The sequence below is a fragment of the Bombina bombina genome, chromosome 1, assembly GCF_027579735.1.
Source record: "Bombina bombina isolate aBomBom1 chromosome 1, aBomBom1.pri, whole genome shotgun sequence".
NCBI lineage: Eukaryota > Metazoa > Chordata > Amphibia > Anura > Bombinatoridae > Bombina > Bombina bombina.
The window spans coordinates 287,090,017-287,110,016 of NC_069499.1; the positions used below are offsets into that span (position 1 = coordinate 287,090,017).

At 40.6% G+C, this 20,000-nt stretch overlaps 1 protein-coding gene across 1 annotated transcript in view; it reads right to left on the bottom strand.

Annotated features, from left to right (window-relative positions):
• SCTR (secretin receptor) overlaps positions 1-20,000 on the bottom strand; it is a 136,558-nt gene that overhangs the window by 14,889 nt on the left and 101,669 nt on the right. The window contains exons 9-11 of the mRNA XM_053712076.1: positions 11,460-11,529; positions 10,165-10,256; positions 6,617-6,755 (exon numbers count right to left, since the gene is read on the bottom strand). Of these exons, the coding sequence (XP_053568051.1) occupies positions 6,617-6,755; positions 10,165-10,256; positions 11,460-11,529 (301 nt within the window). The remainder of the gene's footprint in view (positions 1-6,616; positions 6,756-10,164; positions 10,257-11,459; positions 11,530-20,000) is intronic.

The following is a 20,000-nucleotide window of genomic DNA, read 5'->3' on the forward strand; positions in this document are numbered from 1 at the left end:
AAATTCCGGTTAACGGCCTAGTTGATGGTTGTTTAGAAGCCTTTGAACTTTTCATTAATTACACAAAAACAAACTTTGATGATGCTCATTTGGTTGAGGTCGTGAGCTTACTTTAGATATGACCTGACTTGTGAGCTGGAGGGGTGCCCTTGCCCCCTCGCAATACTGATTGTTGATTATTTGTTCATTTTCACAATGTTGTCCCCTAGCTGACCGTTTCAGGGACAGGGACTTGTTTTTTATTCTGTTGCATGTAATGTGCTGTTTTTTCTCTAATGTTTCTTTTTACCCCAGTGACAACTTTGTAATGCTCCTTGATACTGAAACTACTACTCCATTAAGACTCCAGCAAGGTAAAGGTCGGAACCAGAAGGTACCAGTTTACGCAGCCCTAACATACACAACATTAACAAACAATGCTCCCTAGAATAACTTTGCTTTCCCATAATGTCAGGGGACTTAACACTGACACCAAACGTAAGATAGCGATGTCCCAATATGCCTCATTGCAGGCAAACTTATTATTTTTACAAGAAACACACCTTCTTAAAGCTAATATCCCAAGATACTGGGCACGACACTTCACAACCCACTACCATGCCACGGCATCCACCAAGAAAAGGGGAGTCTCTATAAGAGATATCTTATTGTCAGGGGTCAGATTTTAGACACTGAGATCACTCTATGCAATGTCTATGCACCCAACGAGAACCAGCACTCATTCTTTCGACATATAGCACACCTATTAACACAATGGTCCCAAACTAAGATCATTTTAGCAGGGGATTTTAATATCACTATGTCCCTGATTAAACATACATCTAATAGCTTTTTGACTAACAAGCAACTACGACATAATCGACTAGTCAAATCTATTCAAGATCACTTATCACCTCACTCCCTAATAGATACATGGGATACATTATATGGAGTAACTACTGATACTACTTTCTATTCAGCTGCACACAACTCATACGTGAGATTAGACTATGTATATGTTAGCCAGATTCTTCAACCCTTAATACGAAAATCTGACATACATGCCTGTGTATGGTCGGATCATTCCATTGTTTCCCTACAGATAGACGGACTAAGAGATCCATCACGTAGCAAAACTTGGACATTCGACCCTACATATCTTAAAAACCTACGAGCATTACGAGCATTAACAGAATATTGGACTATCAACACTGACTCCACTTTAAATCCAATAAACATATGGGCAGCACATAAGGCAGTGCTAAGGGGATTGCTTATCAAAGAAAAAGCTGTCCAAAACAAAAAATACAGAAATCAACTAGAAGAGCTTTATAGGGAAATAAATTTACTAGAGAGACAACACAGACTATCTAAATTGACTTCCACCCTAAATATGCTCCAGACTAAAAAAAAACTACTAATGTCGATGCTTAACTCCCAAGCTACTAGGGCTACTCAAAAACTGAAATCTCTGTATTTCATTTACGCGAATAAGCCGGATAAATTTATGGCCTACAAAATTAGGGAAAGATGTAGAGCATCAGCCATCCCAGTTATTGAGACCATTCGTGGTACCTCCACTTCACATCCACAGGAAATAGTCGATACATTTGCAACCTATTATGGGGACTTATATGACGGACACAAAGTCATTAATAACACAACAACAGAAACTCTCACGACAGAATTTTTCGCACATTCCCCCCTGCACACAATATCTAGGGAACACAGGGAAACACTTAATGCTAAGATATCTGCGGCGGAGGTGATGGGGGCGATCCGAGATCTTAAACCGGGGAAGGCGGCGGGCCCTGATGGGCTTCCAGGGGAATACTATAAATTATTTGGATCCACGCTGCTCCCTCACCTTACCACATTTTGCAACCATATTATGGAGGGCAACCCTGTTCCACCGGAACTCTTATATGCTAAAATTGTAGTGATACCTAAACCTGGCAGAAACCATAGACTCTGTAACAATTATCGCCCGATATCCCTTATAAATCAAGATTTGAAGATCTTTACGAAGATTTTGGCAAATCGCCTTAAACTAATTATACCCCACCTGGTGCATCCTGATCAGGTGGGATTCATCAAAGATAGGGAGGCTCCGGATAATATCAGAAAGGTGACAAATCTCGTGCAATGGTTGGATAAGACAAAAACGCCTTCTCTGCTCCTGTCATTGGATGCGGAGAAGGCGTTTGATAGAATTGATTGGAAATATATGTTCACCACCCTTGGGAGGATGGGGTTTGATGGTACATTTATAACAGCCTTACAAGCGATATACTCTCTCCCATTCGCCCAGGTAGCCTCAGCTGGATACAAGTCCAAAAGTTTTCCAATCCTAAACGGCACGAGACAGGGTTGCCCTCTTTCACCACTATTATTCGCCCTTTGTATAGAACCACTAGCAGCCAGAATCAGATCTCACCCAGATATCTCGGGGGTCTCTGTAGCAAATTCGGAGTATAAGCTTTCGCTCTTTGCAGACGACATCCTATTAACTGTCACCAAGCCACTTATCTCACTCCCCAACCTCTATGGGATCTTAGACACATTTTCAATTATATCAGGATATAAGATAAACACAGATAAATGTGAGGCCCTACCTATCGCTATTCCCCTACACTCTCAAAAATTATTAGAATCCAATTTCGATTTCAAATGGATGAAACATACACTCAAATATCTAGGAATTTTCCTGCCACCACAGACTCATTTATTATATAAATTCAACTATATCCCCCTTTTTAAACAGATCAGACGAGACCTTAGGAAATGGAAAAGTTACAACTTTTCCTGGCTAGGGAGACTTGCAGCTGTCAAAATAACTATTTTACCTAGAATTTTATATCTATTTCGATCACTCCCTATAAAGATCAACAGGCCTGATATAGAAAAGTTGCAAACTGAGCTTCTCTCCTTCATTAGAGGGAGCAAATCTGCTAGAGTATCAAAATTTATAATAAATAGACACAAAACACTAGGAGGGGTTGGAGGACCGGCATTGTTAGATTACTATAAGGCCGCTAGAATAGCACAAGATAAAATGCTTTTACAGAAGTCAACAGATGCATTGTGGCCCAGATTGGAGGCAGAGATGGGAGGCTGGGGTGAACCAGATTCAATCTTCTGGGACAGGAAAATTCAACAATCCACTTCATCCCACTCAACACCATACACTTCAGAGCTTACCTTACATACATGGTCGAAAGTGATATTGGGCAACAATCTAATGCCAAGATTCTCTCTTTCCACCCCAATTCAATATATCTTTCCTGACGAGCTAAGACCACAGTTTAAAAAGTGGGAGAATAAGGGACTGTACCGAGTTGCAGACATATTAAATAACGGGAAGTTGCTCTCCTTCAATCAATTGCAAGAGAAAGTAGCACCAATACAAATACAATGGTATCTTCAACAAAGCTCCTCAGACAGATCATTTCTCAGAGACACTCAGAAGGGAGCCCCTACTATTTTGGAACTACTTTGTAATAGCCCCCATCGCTCCAAACACACTATTTCCAGACTATACTTGACTATTCAATCTGGTCCACTTAAGACCAAATCCTCGGTTATGACAGCCTGGGAAAGGGACTTGAATATGGCTAAAGACCTAGTGGACTGGGAACACCTATTTCAGACAGCTGATAGAGGCCTTTTGAGTGCAGACTTAAAAGAAAACGTTATGAAAACACTTTTCCGATGGTACCTGACACCGGTTAAGACGGCACATATGTCCACACAAGGCAGCAAACTATGCTATCGAGGGTGCGGGGAGGTAGGCACATATCGCCATATGTGGTGGGACTGCGCTGGGGTCAATGCAATCTGGATGAGATTGGCTTCTTTCATGGGTCGCCTGATAGGTGAGGAGATCAATTTCACTATACAACAAGCTCTCTTACACGATCACAACACCTTATATAACAAATACTTAAATACCTTTTTCAATATTCTATGTACGGTCACCAGAACATGTATTGCTAAATATTGGAAGACAGGGGTACCTACCTGGTCGGAAATAGTTAATAAGATACAATACACATACAATATGTACGAATTGGCATCTGGGATCCTAGACAACAGGGACACATTTCATCAGATCTGGTTCTATTGGATAAATGGGGATGTTTCAGACCGGGATCTACCCAATAGGAGTACCATACCTTGATCGACATGCATTACACACTTAGATTCAAAAGCACTACCATGATAAGCTTATCCAGCTGTTGCTGGATATGTTGTCACCTTTACCCATGTTATATTCCCCCCCCCCTTTTTTTTCAATATAAATTTATGGTATAACCTACCTTCCTTGTCTTACATTGCTCAAGGGGATGTTTTCCCCCTTTCTCTTTTATGTTTCTTAGAGGGAGGTCTAGGACACCATATATGTTATGTTTTACATCATGATTGCGGAGAACTGAGATCTAATTTTTGAATATTTGAGTTATACAAGTTCAAAACTTTATTTGTTATGACAATGTGTTTTATTTTCAATTTGTTTGAAAACGTAATCAGCAAATTTTGATGTAAATGTACTTCATAAATCTTTGCAAACTTTAATAAAAAATATTTAAACATAAATTAACACAAATTACCTAAACTAAAAAATACTAAAGTTACAAAAAATAAAAAAAAAGCTAAGATTACAAAAATAAAAAAGCTAACATTACAGAAAATTTACTAAATTAAACTTAATCCCTATGAAAATAAAAAAGTCCCCCAAAATAAAAACACCCCCTAATCTAAGAATAAACTGCCAGTAGCCCTTAAAAGGGCTTTTTGCAGGGCATTGCCCCAAGATAAACAGCTCTTTTACATTCAAAATAAACAAAGTCACCCCTAACAGTAAAACCCCCCACCGACCAAACACCCCAAAATAAAAAACCTAACACTAAAAAAAACCTAAACTACCCATTGCCCTGAAAAGGGCATTTGTTGGGCATTGCCTTAAAAGGGAATTTAGTTTTTTTACAAACTTCCCACCCTAATCTAAATAAAAAAATAAAAAATAAATAAGCCTAACCCTCAGGTTGGTACTCACCATTCCTGAAGTCAGGCGAAGAAGGTCCTGTCCCATGCAGTGAATTCTTCTACCAAGCGGCGACCTCTTCTTTCTTCTTCCAGAAACAACTACATGGCTCCACGGTTGGCAGTCTTCAGTTCCAGGGCCGGCGGTCTTCAGTTCCAGGGTCGCCAGTCTTCAGCTTCGCGGTCATCGTTCTTCAGCTCCGCTCCGGATTGTTCCTGGAAGAAGAAAGAAGAGGTCGCCGCTTGTTAGAAGACTTCACCACATGGGACAGGACCTTCTCCGCCTGACTTCAGGAACGGTTAGTACCAACCTGGGGGTTAGACTTAGTTTTTTTTTTTATTTAGATTAGGGTGGGCATTTTGTAAAAGAGCTGAATGCCCTTTTAAGGGCAATGCCCATACAAATGCCCTTTTCAGGGCAATGGATACTTTAGTTTTTTTAGTGTTAGGTTTATTTATTTTGGGGGATTTGGTGGGTGGTGGGTTTTACTGTTAGGACGGACTTAGAATTTTTGGTAACTGCAAAAGAACTGTTTAACTTAGGGGAATGCCCTACAAAAAAACATTTTAAGGGCTATTGGTAGTTTAGCATTAGAATAGGGGGTGTTTTTATTTTGGGGGGAGCTTTTTAATTTTCATAGGGATTAGGTTTAATTTTTTATAATTTGTTTATTTTTTTCTGTAGTTCAATTTTTTTTTAATATTTTTTTTTGTATTAACAACACATAGACTGCCCTCTTTGCAGACTTACCAACTAGTTATAGTATAGATATAAAAAAGTTTTTTTGTAAACTATATATCTATATGAGTATATACATATAAATATATATACTGTATACAACACACACACTGTTGACCTTTCAAGTCAAACACCTTGCCATATACCATATCCCTTTTAACCCTTTTAAAACATTTTTAACATTATTTAAAATATTGTTTTATTAAAAAGAGTATATATGTGCGTAATAGTTTATTTTAATGTGCTCTTGATGTGTTTTGTTAACATTTTTTTTAACTCTTACAATATACTTCAGGTTTTAAGTCGTGCATAAGTATAGGTTGCAGTAGAGCGATGTCAGCCACGCTAACCCTTGCTATAATTAGCGTGCCACTTGTAATCTGGCCCTGAGTGTATAAACTGTTTACAAAAAGTGCTTTTACCTTTATTTTGCCTATAGAAACCACTATACTGTATATATAATTACTGCCATATTCTCTTTAGAAAAGTTCTGTAAACAGGAGGCAGCAACAAAATTCATATAATCCAAGTGGGGAGTTTTTTGTATATAAAATAGCTGTAGGTTTGGCGCCTTGGCCATGTTAACCTGGACAGTTATGAGTTACACATGCTGCAGGGTGTACAGGGAGGAACATGTATTGTGCCTCTGGACTAACAGGCCATGTTTATACAATGCAGGCATAGATGAGATAGTCATTGGCTCCATTGAGGAAAATAAAACACAAACACATAGATTGTCTTCTGATGGACCATGAGGACTTGAATTGAGAAACAATAGCCCAGAATACAGCACAGTGCCTCCCTATATGAATTTTATTATTTGGCCTCTCTTCTTGTGAACTATTAGGTAATCACCTGGAATGATCCCAAGGCCAGCTCAAAGGATAACCGGATCTCCACAGTACCAGTGCTCACATCTTCTGGGAAGAAGGCAAATATAATGTAATGAACCCCAAACAGTGGGATCAGGAGCAGAGTGGATCTTGCCAGTCTCCTGAAAGGTAAATAAGTCTGATCAGGGGATCTGTAGAAGGAGTGAAGCATTACATACAATATCTTCAGACAAAACTATTATAACATCAAAGCATTACTTGTGCTATAAGGTGAAATATGGTTTATTTTTTTGCATGCTAATGATCTTCAGGGAGGGTTCCTTTAATCCAATATAGACAACCTGCACCCAAAAATAAAAGCACAATTCTTGTTCACTCATTGGTTTATGCGAGGGGGTAACCTAACGTTGTAATGCACCCACCCATGCTGATGCCACTGAACAAAGAGATAAATATAGACAAAAAAGTAAAATAAGTATTTTTACAGTAATACAAATATTCTATTTAGGTTTACTATCAAATTTCTCCAGTTGATATTTTCCATATTTGTTCAACTTACAAAGTCACACCATTATGATACCTTGTAATGGACAAACGTATGTTGGTAAGGACGAAAACTCCTTAAAATTCATTAAACAAATGTTATTTCCGATTTTAGAATGTTACTTTAGATTTTTAATGTTCATAATTAGATTGAATATCCACATTTGAAATTTTAAATGTAACATTCGATTTAACAAATACTTTTCACAAGTTCAATAGTTCATGTAGTAGGGAATTTAGTAAAATGATACATAATAGATACTAATATATTGATTCAAATTTTTCTATTTCAAATATGGCAAAATTTACATATTACATTTAAAGATAGCATCAGAAATACAATTACATTAAACGAATGTGAGAATGTTGTACAAACACTCAAAATTCCAAACAAATGAACAAATGTGTTAAAATTCATTTCATTTTTCGATTGTTGAAAAACATTCACCCATCCCTAATAAAGATGCTATCATGGTCAAACTTTTTCTAATTGTATTGTAATCTAATAACAAACAAATGTCTAATTAAAATCAGTCCTAGCAGCTTTAGTTCCTGATTTATGCTGTGTAATTATTTATGCAAATCTAGACAAATGAGCACTGACTGTAAAAAAAAAATTTCCGAAGAGGTGGCAACTCTAGGTTTTCATATCCAGTATATGATTAACATAATAATCAGCCTGTATTAATAGCTTCACAGGAATTACAATTTTTGTTGTAGTAAATAGGGTTTCTGGTCTGTAATATATTTGTCTTTTGTGTACAGAAAAGTCTTATGTTTTGTTTACAGAAATATGTGAAAGGACCTGCATTATACAGGCCCCAGAACACTGTTTATTATGCCCCAGAACACTGTTTACTATGTCCAAAGTTAACCTTTTTGATAAACTATCCATAATAACTAATTTACAACATTAATTCACAACATCACATGTTTCACAAATACAGAATAAACTATCTGGGTAGAATAACCCTTTTCTTAAAGATCATAGTTAAAAAACCCACAATGCTGCCCTCTAGTGGCCATTTTTTATTATTATAAATGATATCCATCCCTAATTTATGTACACAACAAAACAGAAGAAAATGAAAAAGCCTAGATCTATAGTTATATAGTTATATACATCTATAGTTATATACATCTATAGTTATATACATGTATTGGACTAAGAAATACACAATTGTGATAAACCTAATCTAAGTTAACAGATATGTCCAACTCAATGTTTATGCCTTTTGATACCTTGAGTCCAACTTATGCATCCAAAATGTGACCCTTTGTTTAAGTAAATGTTCTCGACTCTTCCCCTTCTAGGAATGTCAATATAATTGATTATTTAATCCCTCAACTATGTCCTTTTTTCCAATAAAGTGACTGGAGCTTGTTTATGTCCCCTTCTTACTGTACATCTGCTTTTTGAATGCAGACAGTTCCGTATGTATATGACAAATATAATATGATCTTATATCACATCTTTGTCTTATCCAAAGAGCATTATAATTACATTTAGTACATCCCAGACACGGGTAACGACCATGTTTCTTTTCTGTAATGTATCTGCACTTTGTGTTAATGATTGATCCCATGGCCCCTATTTAAGAAAGGTCTTGCGGACCTGATCCGACACTGCGGATGAGGTCTGCAAGACCTCACTGAATACGGAGAGCAATACGCTCTCTGTATTCAGCATTGCACCAGCAGCTCACAAAACGCCGCCCCCTGCAGACTCGCGGCCAATCAGCCACCAGCAGGGGGGTGTCAATCAACCCGATCATACTCGATCGGGTTGATTTCTGGCGATTCCTGTCCGCCTGCTCAGAGCAGGCGGACAGGGTTATGGAGCAGCGGTCTTTAGACCGCTGCTTCATAACTGGTGCTTCTGGCGAATCTGAAGGCTCGCCAGAAACATGGGCCCTACGGAGCTTGTTAAATGGGCGCCCATATCTGTTTTTACCTAGATGTCCTTCAAGTTATGGATACATTTATATGCTATTATGGGTATTTCTTGAAATGCGCTGATATTTTTATTACAATGTTGTGAAATGTACCAATGTTTTCTAATGATTTGTGATATGTCCTGACCATATGGATTATATTGAGAGACAAACATTAGTCTATCCATGAAGATCCAGTGAGCGTGAATGTGTGGGTCTGTATACTATAAGTTATATCAATAAATACTTACTGACATTGTCATATTTGCAAGCCAGACCAACAGCATATATCTCCATAAAACAATAGTATTTGTAAAATGAACCTTAAAAATATCCCTAGTTACTCCTTATTTGTATATGTTGTAAACAGCTGTTTCAGACCCTATACTCACCATTGTTAGAGCCTGATAAACTAGAAGGAGCCAAAACAGCTGCATTACACTCCCCATATAATGCTATTGGGTCAAATATAATCTGATATTTTGCTGTTACGTGATCCAACCCAATTAGACCTTGTCAAACATAGTCCTGTCCTTAACACATATACTGGTGCTACATGACATTTCATTGCATGGTTCTTTTAGTTATAAGACAATAACCAGCTTATTATAAAGTTATCAAATGAGATTTAGCCCAATTTAATACCATGAAATGTCAATTAAAGGGACAGTAAAGTAAAAAAAATAAACTTTCCCGATTTAGATAGAGCATGCAATTTGCTTTGTTTTCTTGGTATCCTTTGTTGAAAGCCATAACTACATAGGTTCAGGAGCAGCAATGCACTACTGGGAGCTAGCTGCTGATTGGTGGCACTGGCTGCACATATGTGTCTCTTGTCACTGGCTCAGCTCATGTATTCAGCAAGCTCCCAGCAGTGCATTGTTGTTAGTTCAATAACCAAGATACTAAGAAAACCAAGCTTATTTGACAATAGAAGTAAAATGGAAAGTTATTCTGACTCATGAAAGAAACATTTTTGGTTTCATGTCCCTTTAATGTGGCAATATCAGTTGCTATTACCTTCAAAAATTAAATAAATCACCACTTTTAAAATAGTGCTGTGTTCTACATTACTGATGTGCTAATAACTCACTTGTATTGTCCAAAGTCACTTCCCCAAACATCTGATGTCCTCAGCTTCTTCATCAGGATTCGTATAATTCTCACAAAGAGGATGAAGTTAATCTACAAATGAGAACTATAAGTAAACATTTAACCCAAATGAGGGTTAGATAAATAATATCTGTGTATGATAGGAATATTTATTATAAATATCTGTCAAAACCGTTTAAAAAGTGGTGTTTCTCTTCTCCAGGTAAGTTGGTTGGGACAAGCGGAGGTCTCTTTGTCTAATCCGTATGAGATGCATTTCATTGATTCAGGAGATGCCTGAGTCTAAGGTGAGATTAAATGAGTGTCACTGATGTGGGAAAAGTCTCATTTCAAGACTCATTGATTTATGATGTCTGAGTAGAGACTAATACAGTAGAAGCCTCTCTCAGTAGCATGTGTCTTTATGGAATCTTATTGATTTGGGACAAGACTTATAAATAAAAGTCATATGTTATATGTCTAAAAACCTATTGCTTTTCAGTGAACCTTTCTGATTCTGTGCATGGGGACAATTGCATTTATTTGCAGTGATCAATATAAATTTCCCTGATTTGAGGTATTACTGATCTCAATTTAGGTCAGGGATATTAATATTCTTGCTGATTTTAGGTTAGAATCTTCTGATACACATTTAGATTTTTGTAAGCTGACCTTTATCTGCATGTAAGTTTCATATATTTATTTATAAACAGTTGTGTTGCGTGGAAAGTATGTTATGGAATGCCAGGTGGAATTGTGCCACCTAGTGGCTTTTGTTCAACAATACAACTATGCTTATTAATAAACAAAACAAATACTGCAAGAAAACGTTCTACTGCTTGGGTTTTGCAATTTACAAAGAACCCATGCATCAGGGGAAGAACTACTATTGGTGCAGCAGTTGCAGTGGCTGGGGGGGCTATAGCAGCCAGTCTATACATAGGCATGTGCTTATGTGATCATTATTTGTGTATAAATACTCATCATCATTATACTGCGCAGCATACTATATACTCATCAGTATATAGATACATCATTATACAGTGTGGCGTGTTCACTATTAGTGTATAGATATTCCGCATATTCATCACAGTATACATACTCATTATATTTATATAGAGCGGTTGACTCATAAGGGTATAGTGTACATACAGAAACTCACATCATTATACAGCACAGTTTGCTCACTGCCAGTGTATAAATACTCAGCACGCTCATTATCAGGGTCCTCTGTTGAGTAGCTCTGCTACTGCCATGCATTTCTAGTTACTAAACAGGCATTTTTTTTATACTTACAAAAATTGAAAGAATAACCGGCCCTCTGATGATCCACCAAATGCTGGCATTGGAATTAATATCCCAGCATCTGAAAGAAATTCAACTGCATTGTAGTATTAATCAGTTGTATCTTGCTGGGACAACTTAATTAGTAGACAATAACAAATGTAAGTATAAAAATTTTTTTTATAAGTAAAGGTTGAAGTGGTCTTCTCTGACACCAGACCTTAGAAAGAGCTACATTAATGAAACTAATATGCTACAGGAAAGGTGGTAACTACCCATAGAACAAGCTATTATGCTATTGTTCGTTCCCAGGTTGAGTGCTTCTCTCTTTTTATTAATGAAACTAACTTACATGCTTTATAGAAAATAATGTGCTCTGTTATATAATGGCTGAGAGGGGTAAATACAAAGTAGTGTATGTGAAACAAGGAGAGATAAGAAGGTCTGAGTAAGAAGGTTAATTGTCTGTGTAAGATGGCTTGTTGTAGGTTCATTGTCTGGGGAAGAAGTTCATTGTCTGGGTAAGAAGGTTCATTGTTTGGGGAAGAAGTTCATTCTCTGGGAAGAAGTTAATTGTTTGGGTAAGAAGGTTCATTGTCTGGGTAAGAAGGTTCATTGTCTGGGTAAGAAGGTTCATTGTCTGGGTAAGAGGTTCATTGCCTCGGAAAGAAGGTTCATTGTCTAGGTAAGATTAATTGTCTGGATAACAAGGTTCATTGTCTGGGTAGAAAGGTCATTGTCTGGTTAAGAATGTTTAATGTCTGGGTAAGAAGGTTTATTGTCTGGGTAAGAAGTTAATTGTCTAGGTAAGAAGGTTCATTGTCTGGGTAAGAAGTTAATAGTCTGATATTGGAGACCAGTAAAAGCTCCGCTCCAGTATCCCAACACACAACTGCCTGACTGCAGGAGCCCTGCAGGCTTGAGAGACACAGGAGCCGTCAACCAGCTGGGAGAAGGGAGCTCAGCGGAGTACCGATTACACCTGGAGTTCCTGAACCGGACACACACGCATCACTGAAGAGCCGCCATCTTAGACAGCAGCAGGTGCAGTGACTTTGTACATACAGGCGTGCCCGCCATCCTCCCGGCTCTGTGCACTCGGTCCCCCCCCCCCCTACTCTAACTGCTACACTACACCGTATTGCAGGAGAAACCCTGTTCACATGCTTTAAAGGGACATGAAACCCAATTTTTTTCTTTCATGATTTGGAAAGAGCAAGCAATTTTAAACAACTTTTTAATTTACTTCTATTATCTAATTTGCTTCATTCTCTTGATATGCTTTGCTGAAAAGCATATCTAGATATGCTCAGTAGCTGCTGATTGGTAGATGCACATAGATGCCTCGTTTGATTGGCTCACCCATGTGCATTGCTATTTCTTCAACAAAGGATATCTAAAGAATAAAGCAAATTAGATAATTAAAGTAATTTGGAAAGTTATTTAAAATTGTATTCACTACCTGAATCATGAAATATTTTTGGGGGTTTAGTGTCCCTTTAAGGGAAAATTTGATTGCCTAGATTCCGTGGGGGTGAGGGGAGGAGGAGGGTCTGGTGCACAGGAGTTGGGCCTTAACGCAACCAAACAGCATCAGATTTGAATTTATTAACCCCCTTCAGTGAGGTAACTGACAGGGAACAGAGCATCTAAGGAAGAGTTAGTGGCCTGAGTTAAGAGAGAACCCCAACATAAGTTTATGCAACAGTGGGGCACTTGTGGTGCGTACAGTGTTTCTTTATTAATTTGCTCTCTCCACGTGTCGCACATCCGTGACATAGCGTGTTGAACCTGCATGCTGGGAAGCCCTTGCTCCTAGTGTACTGCCCACATCTCACCTCTACCTGGCTCACTACCCAAGGACTCATAACGCCACCTAGGGCCCTATGAGACAAACTGCTCTCACACACATAAAATAAATGATAATAATAAAATAAAAAGGAAAAGGCAGCCCTCCTCCCCAACAGCTGAAGGGGAAAAGCCAACCTGTCACCATCCTAGACCCTACACAGACAAAGGAGGGCCCCGCTGAACCCGGCAGCTCCTCCACTGCACTGACCCACATGAAAGTGGACAAATACTTAAAAATTTTGTGTACGCAGGCTGTACCTATCATGGCAGGCAAGCAGAAACAGGCAGAAAGAAAGCAGAAACAGGCCTCAGAGTCACAACTGGAACCGCCCATTTCGCCAGACAGGGACCCAACCCCAGACACTTCTCAATCGCTGTTGCATGACTTAAAGGCCTTCTTTCTTCCTAAAATGGAAACTTTACAGGCAGGCATGGATACTCTCACCACAGAGATCAGGCAATACTCTACTCGCCTGCAACAAGCAGAACAGAGAATCTCAGACGTTGAGGATACCCAACATTCTTCTTCTCTTACTATCCAAAGGCTGGAGCGCCAGAATTCTACACTCCAAGAAAAGCTTGATGACCTCGAGAACCGCTCCCGTCGCAACAACCTAAGAGTGGTAGGGGTGCCTGGGTCGAATAAAAACAAAGACCTTCTTGAGTTCACAGCTCTAACAATACCCAAACTACTACAATTTGACCCGGACACCCTCCCACTTGATGTGGAAAGGGCTCACAGAATAGGGCCAGATACCCTGCCTTCCAGACCTAACCAACGCCCAAGACAAGTTATGTTCAAGCTACTTTGCTACCAGGAAAAACTAGCTGTCCTCAAGGCATACAGAGCCAAGTCAGACCTCTGCTATGAGGGGCGCAAGCTAATTATTTTCCAGGACTTCTCAGCTGAAGTTGCAAGGAAGAGGAAGGAATTTGCGCCCTTGTGCTCCAGGTTGCATTCACAGGGAAGGCAAGCCTCACTTCTTTACCCAGCTAAACTACGGTTTATGACCCCAAGGGGTCCTAGATTCTTTACCACACCTCAACAGCTGCAAGAACATCTAGATGCCAAGGACATAGATGGAGAGAGTTGAGAAACAACGACCAAGCTTATCCCTGATCTACCTGTCAATGATGCCACACTTTAAATTTTTTTTACTTAATTGCATCTTAGCCCCTTGGACTAAGACCACTTCAGAGCCACAGGCTACTGTCGCTAACATCACAAAGTCTCAGAGGACCATACTCAGAAATCCGAATGGCCGACCCCATTCTTGTGCTGATTCACGAAAGTGCAATGGCCCGGAGTGTCTCATTTCCCCCCAATGGTCACATGAGGAATACCTACAGCTACGGTTGTCACAACTCATCCTGTTCTCCCTAGGGATGTACACTTGTCTAATTTTGACTTTTTTGCTCTCAGACTACCTTACCTATTGAAAATCAGAGGCCCACGTGCTTAGCCCTACCCCAAACTTCCCACACGAGGCTCTTGCAGTACTGCCCATATTACCATCAATTTCTGTTTATGTATTGTGACTTTTCAGTCATGGTTGTTATACTATATCTTGTTTTTTCCATTAGGTCTCGGGGGGAGCCTGCGGGAGCCACCACGGCCGGAGCCTGATTTCCTGAGGACCAGCTCATCATCTACTGATTTCAATAACAGTAGGTCAGCATACACCCACACACTCAAAACGATAACACTCTCTGAAACCCCTGCAGATGACTTCGCATACCCTAGTTTTCGTCTTGACCTTGCCTACACCCTTTTCCCCAACATGCATACACCATGTCAGGGACCTTGAGGGGGGGTGTCCTGGAACGTCGGGGGCATAACGTCCTCGGCCAAAAGGAGCACCATATTACAACACCTCAAATGTCTTCAAGCAGACATAGCACTGTTGCAGGAGACTCACCTGACGGAAGCAGAACATGGAAAACTAGAAGGCCGCAAGTGTGGGGTGGCGATACTTGTCAGAAAGGGTCTAGCAGCCCAGATCAACACACTCAGTATAGATCCAAAAGACAGGTTCATAGTAGCAACTCTTCAAGTGGTAGGGAAATCCTACACTCTATGTAACGTCTATGGCCCGAATCATCCTCTCCCCCAATTCTGGCACTCACATCAAGTAGCCTTGCTCCCACATGCAGACAAACCCCTCCTGGTGGGTGGGGACTTCAATTTGATCCAGGCCACCCCTCTAGACCGCAGGGTTGACACTATCAAGCCAGAACACACTGGGAAAAATGTCAGACGACACAAAGTTGAAACGGTTACTATAGTGGCCTTTAAGACTGCCTTAAGCTTGGTGGACTTGTGGAGGCTACGCCACCCGACACAGAGAGACTTCACCTGCCTCTCTAAGGCACATGGATCTCTATCCCGGATAGATTATTTCCTGTGTTCCCCACAACTAAACAACCAAATCAAACGCACCCATATAGCGGATATCATGATCTCAGATCATGCCCCTATATGGCTAGAGCTGCAACTTACTCCATGCAGTCCCTCCCAGAGGACCTGGCGCTTTCCCACATATTTATATAACAATTTAGATTTCCAAAAACACATGAAGACAGGGTGGCTGGAATATGTCAGATTTAATGCTCAGCACCAGGACATCCCGGGACTCTTGGAATGCATCAAAAGCAGTAATGAGGGGACATATAACCAACTTTACAGCCCACTACAATTCCAGATGCAGACGAACAGACACAGACACAAACTTGGCGGTCGTGCTAGCTTACAATGACTACCTGGCCCACCCCTCTCCCTGCACCAGACTAAAATACTACGAATGCAAGAAAATCAGGGAGGACGCCATGTATAGACAGAACTTAAATTTTCAACACCATAGACAAGGTCGGTTCTACAGGTTTGGGAACAGAACAGGGAAGCTATTGGCCAACACAGTAAAATTAACCACACCTAAATCGCTCATTACTTCCATAATGGCTAACGGATCTACCCTTTCTGATAACAAAAGCATATTACAAGAATTTGTTCACTTTTATACAGACCTTTACACTAGGCACACTGCCTCATCCAGGGATAAGGAAAGATTTGGGGCACAAATACAGACTCCTACCCTCACCCAGGAGCAGCTAACCCAACTAAATGCACCTATTACTGCTTTAGAAGTTCAGAAAGCAATTAAAAAGGCCAAGCTAGGTAAAACCCCGGGCCCAGACAGAATCCCAATAGAATATTATAAAATTCTTCAGAACGAACTCAGCCTGCCCCTGGCTCAGTCATTTACAGCTTACCTAAACAACACAGCCCAACCACCAGCGGATTTCGCAGATGCACATATGTGCCTAATTCCAAAACCGGAAAGGGACCCCAACCTTACCACCTCCTATAGACCTATATCATTGCTGAACAATGATTACAAGCTTTTCACAGCCATTTTGGTGGATAGGCTGTCTGGGATGGTGGGGTGCATTATCCACAAAGACCAAACTGGGTTTATGAAGCATAGATCGTCGGTAACAAACATCCGCAAGCTCTAGCTTGTTATTAAATAACTCTAGCGGTTATTTCCCACTATTGGCAGGCTAGGGGGAGGGCAATTTCCGATCACTTCCGGACGCCTGTCTCCTCGCTATGGACGCGTAGAAGGTGTTCGATAGGGTAGAGTGGGACCATTTGCTGACAGCCCTAGATAAATTTGGCATCACAGGGAATTTCCATAATCTCATCCGGGTACTCTATCACAGCCCACGCACCTTGGTCATTGTCAATGGGGAGATCTCCCAAACCTTCCTATTGGGGAGAGGCACTCGTCAGGGGTGCCCGCTTTCCCCTATCCTCTTCAATCTGGCTATAGAGCCACTGGCCATCTATCTTAGAAAGGCTCTACAAGGGGTGGAATTAGAGTCCCACGCAATACACCTATCCCTCTATGCGGACGACTTACTGCTATACATATAAAACCCAAATACCCAGATTCCAAAACTGATAGGCATCCTGAATCATTTCAGAGAGATCTCGGGCTACAAAGTGAACCTCGATAAATCAGAACTGATATACCTTAAAACGCCTAGGATTGCAGACCAACTCCAAACAACTCTTAAGATCACAGTAGGCTACTTCAAATATTTAGGTATTCACCTGTACACAAATCCTAGCTTAATCTATAAACTCAACATCCCTCCAGCTCTCGCACAGATCCAAGCTTTGTTGTCCAGCTGGACTAAACTCCCACCCCGTTAATCTGGTAGAATCAATTTAATCAAGATGATAGCAATGCCAAAATTGTTATACCCCTTACAACTACTGCCCCTCCTACTAACGCAGAAAGACATAAAAACAGTGAATAAGGTATTTTCCAGATTTGTGTGGAACGGGAAAAAACTGAGAATTAGTCGCCTCAAGCTGGCTATGCCAGTGAGGAGGGCTCCGGCTTCCCAATGTGGAGTGGTACAACTGGTCCACATTAGCCAAATTAATTCTTGAGTGGTTGGTGGGGACATCTGCCTTTAGCGATGAACAATTGGAGATGCACCTTGTACAGCCCCTGCATCCAGCCTTCCTTCCACATGCAATGTTCCACTCCCTACCTCCCCGAATTAAAGAGAATATCCTGTTTAGGGATCCCCTGCGGGCATGGGCAAAACTTTGCAGATGGTGGAGTCTTTCCCATACAAGCACCAGATACCTCCATCTGCAGGGAAACCCGACCTTCCTGCCAGGCATGACCACACACATGTTTAGGGAATGGGAGGGAAAAGGGCTAACTTCAGTAGCGCAACTTATAGATCCACTTTCTAACAGTATAGTCCCTTTAGGAACACTCCAGGAAAAATACAACCTTCCGACTCACAGCAACTTTGTGTATCTCCAATGCACCCATTATGTCCGTAAACTACAAAGAGACAGATTTGACAGTGGAAACCGCACTCACATTGATAGCCTGTGCTCTTTGGTTAAACAAGGGACCCACTCCATTTCACACATCTACACCTTAATCCTACAGAAAAACTTTGACGAGGTAACACGACAACTATGTAATAAATGGACTGCAGACATGCACGTAGATATAGATGCAGACATCCTGACTAAGAGTTTTGAACTGGTGTCAAAAGCCACCTTAGCCTCGGACGTCAGAGAATCCCACCATAAGCTCATACATCATAGTTACATTACACCGGCAATACGTGCCAAATGGGTTCCTAATGCGATTAATGCATGCCCCAAGTGCTCCTTACCAAGCCGGACATACCCCACCTATTCTGGGACTGTCCCAAGATACGCCAGTTCTGGCTCAGAGTGCAATTCTGGCTCTCGAGGAATTGTGGTAGTCAGGTTACTCTAACAACGCAGGAAGCCTTTTTCCTACGAGTTCACATCCAAACCTCCCCCACGGACAGGTTCCTAAACTCCATTGTACTATTGGCCAGGAAGCTAATACTCAAAAACTGGATCTTCCCCAGACCTCCGCATATAACCCAGCTCACACGGCTAGTACACACCCAACTACTTATCGAACAGGCGGACGTCAAGGGGGATATGGAAAAAAGGATTAAACACTTTATGACCAAATGGGAACCATACCTACTATACCTTTCCCCTAACATTCAACAATCTATCCTAGCCCCTTTCCGAAACAGCACTTACCTAATGAATGAACAGGCGAGGGGCCGCTGGCTCTGGGAGTGGAGAGACTCAGGGTACAATCTTTGATGCTCATCATGTTTCTCACACTACACTTCACATTAACACCAGAGTACTGAACTTGGGCGTCCAAGGGCTGGCTGGTGGGCTCTGGGGGCTTCTCCCCGATGACAGGATCCTTAAAACGAAGTGAAGGGGTAAACTTTGCATCTTTGCTGGGATATTCCCAACCACAATGTGTATATACAGAGTATAGCTCTGCTCATTATGGTTATCTACTTATTGCACTTTGGAATGTCTGACTATATTTATAACTGCATATTCACATCAAGTATGTATGGAATTTATATTTTCTGAGGGGTATCCCCGTTGGACCCCCTGAAATGTCTGAAATGTTTTAGCTGTAGATCGCCCAGATATACGAAGGCCATGCCTCCCAACTGTGCTCCTGACTAACACCACCTCATAATAAGTCACTCAGAGAACTTAGACGTCTTGACTAAAAGAGTCAGGAGACATTATTTGTGAAACTGGGCTTCTATACGTGTGTTTGTATTTAAACCTGTTCTAGTCTTTCCCCCGTCCTTCCTCCCCCCTCATGCCCCCATCCCGCTCCCCCCCCCCCAACCCTCCTCCCTCTCTTTCCCTCCCCACTCCTGCTCCTCACCTTAAAAAAAAAGTTAAAAGATAGACTCGGGAAGAGATCAATGACTAAGGTACCTAAGTACCCCATATCTTAACCAAGCATACATCTGTAAATGTATAAAAATATTATTCACTGTACATTATGGTACTTGTAAACCAAAGCATTTGTTTTTCTGTATCTCTGACTGAGTTCTGAAAATAAAGTTATTAAAAGAAGTTAATTGTCTAGGTAAGAAGGTTCATTGTCTGGGTAGAAAGGTTCATTGTCTGGGTAAAAAGGTTTATTGTCTGGGTAAAAAGGTTCATTGTCTGGGTAAGAAGGTTCATTGTCTGGGTAAGAAGGTTCATTGTCTGGGTAAGAAGGTTTATTGTCTGGGTAAGAGGGTTCATTGTCTGGGTAAGAGGGTTCATTGTCTGGGTAAGAAGGTTCATTGTCT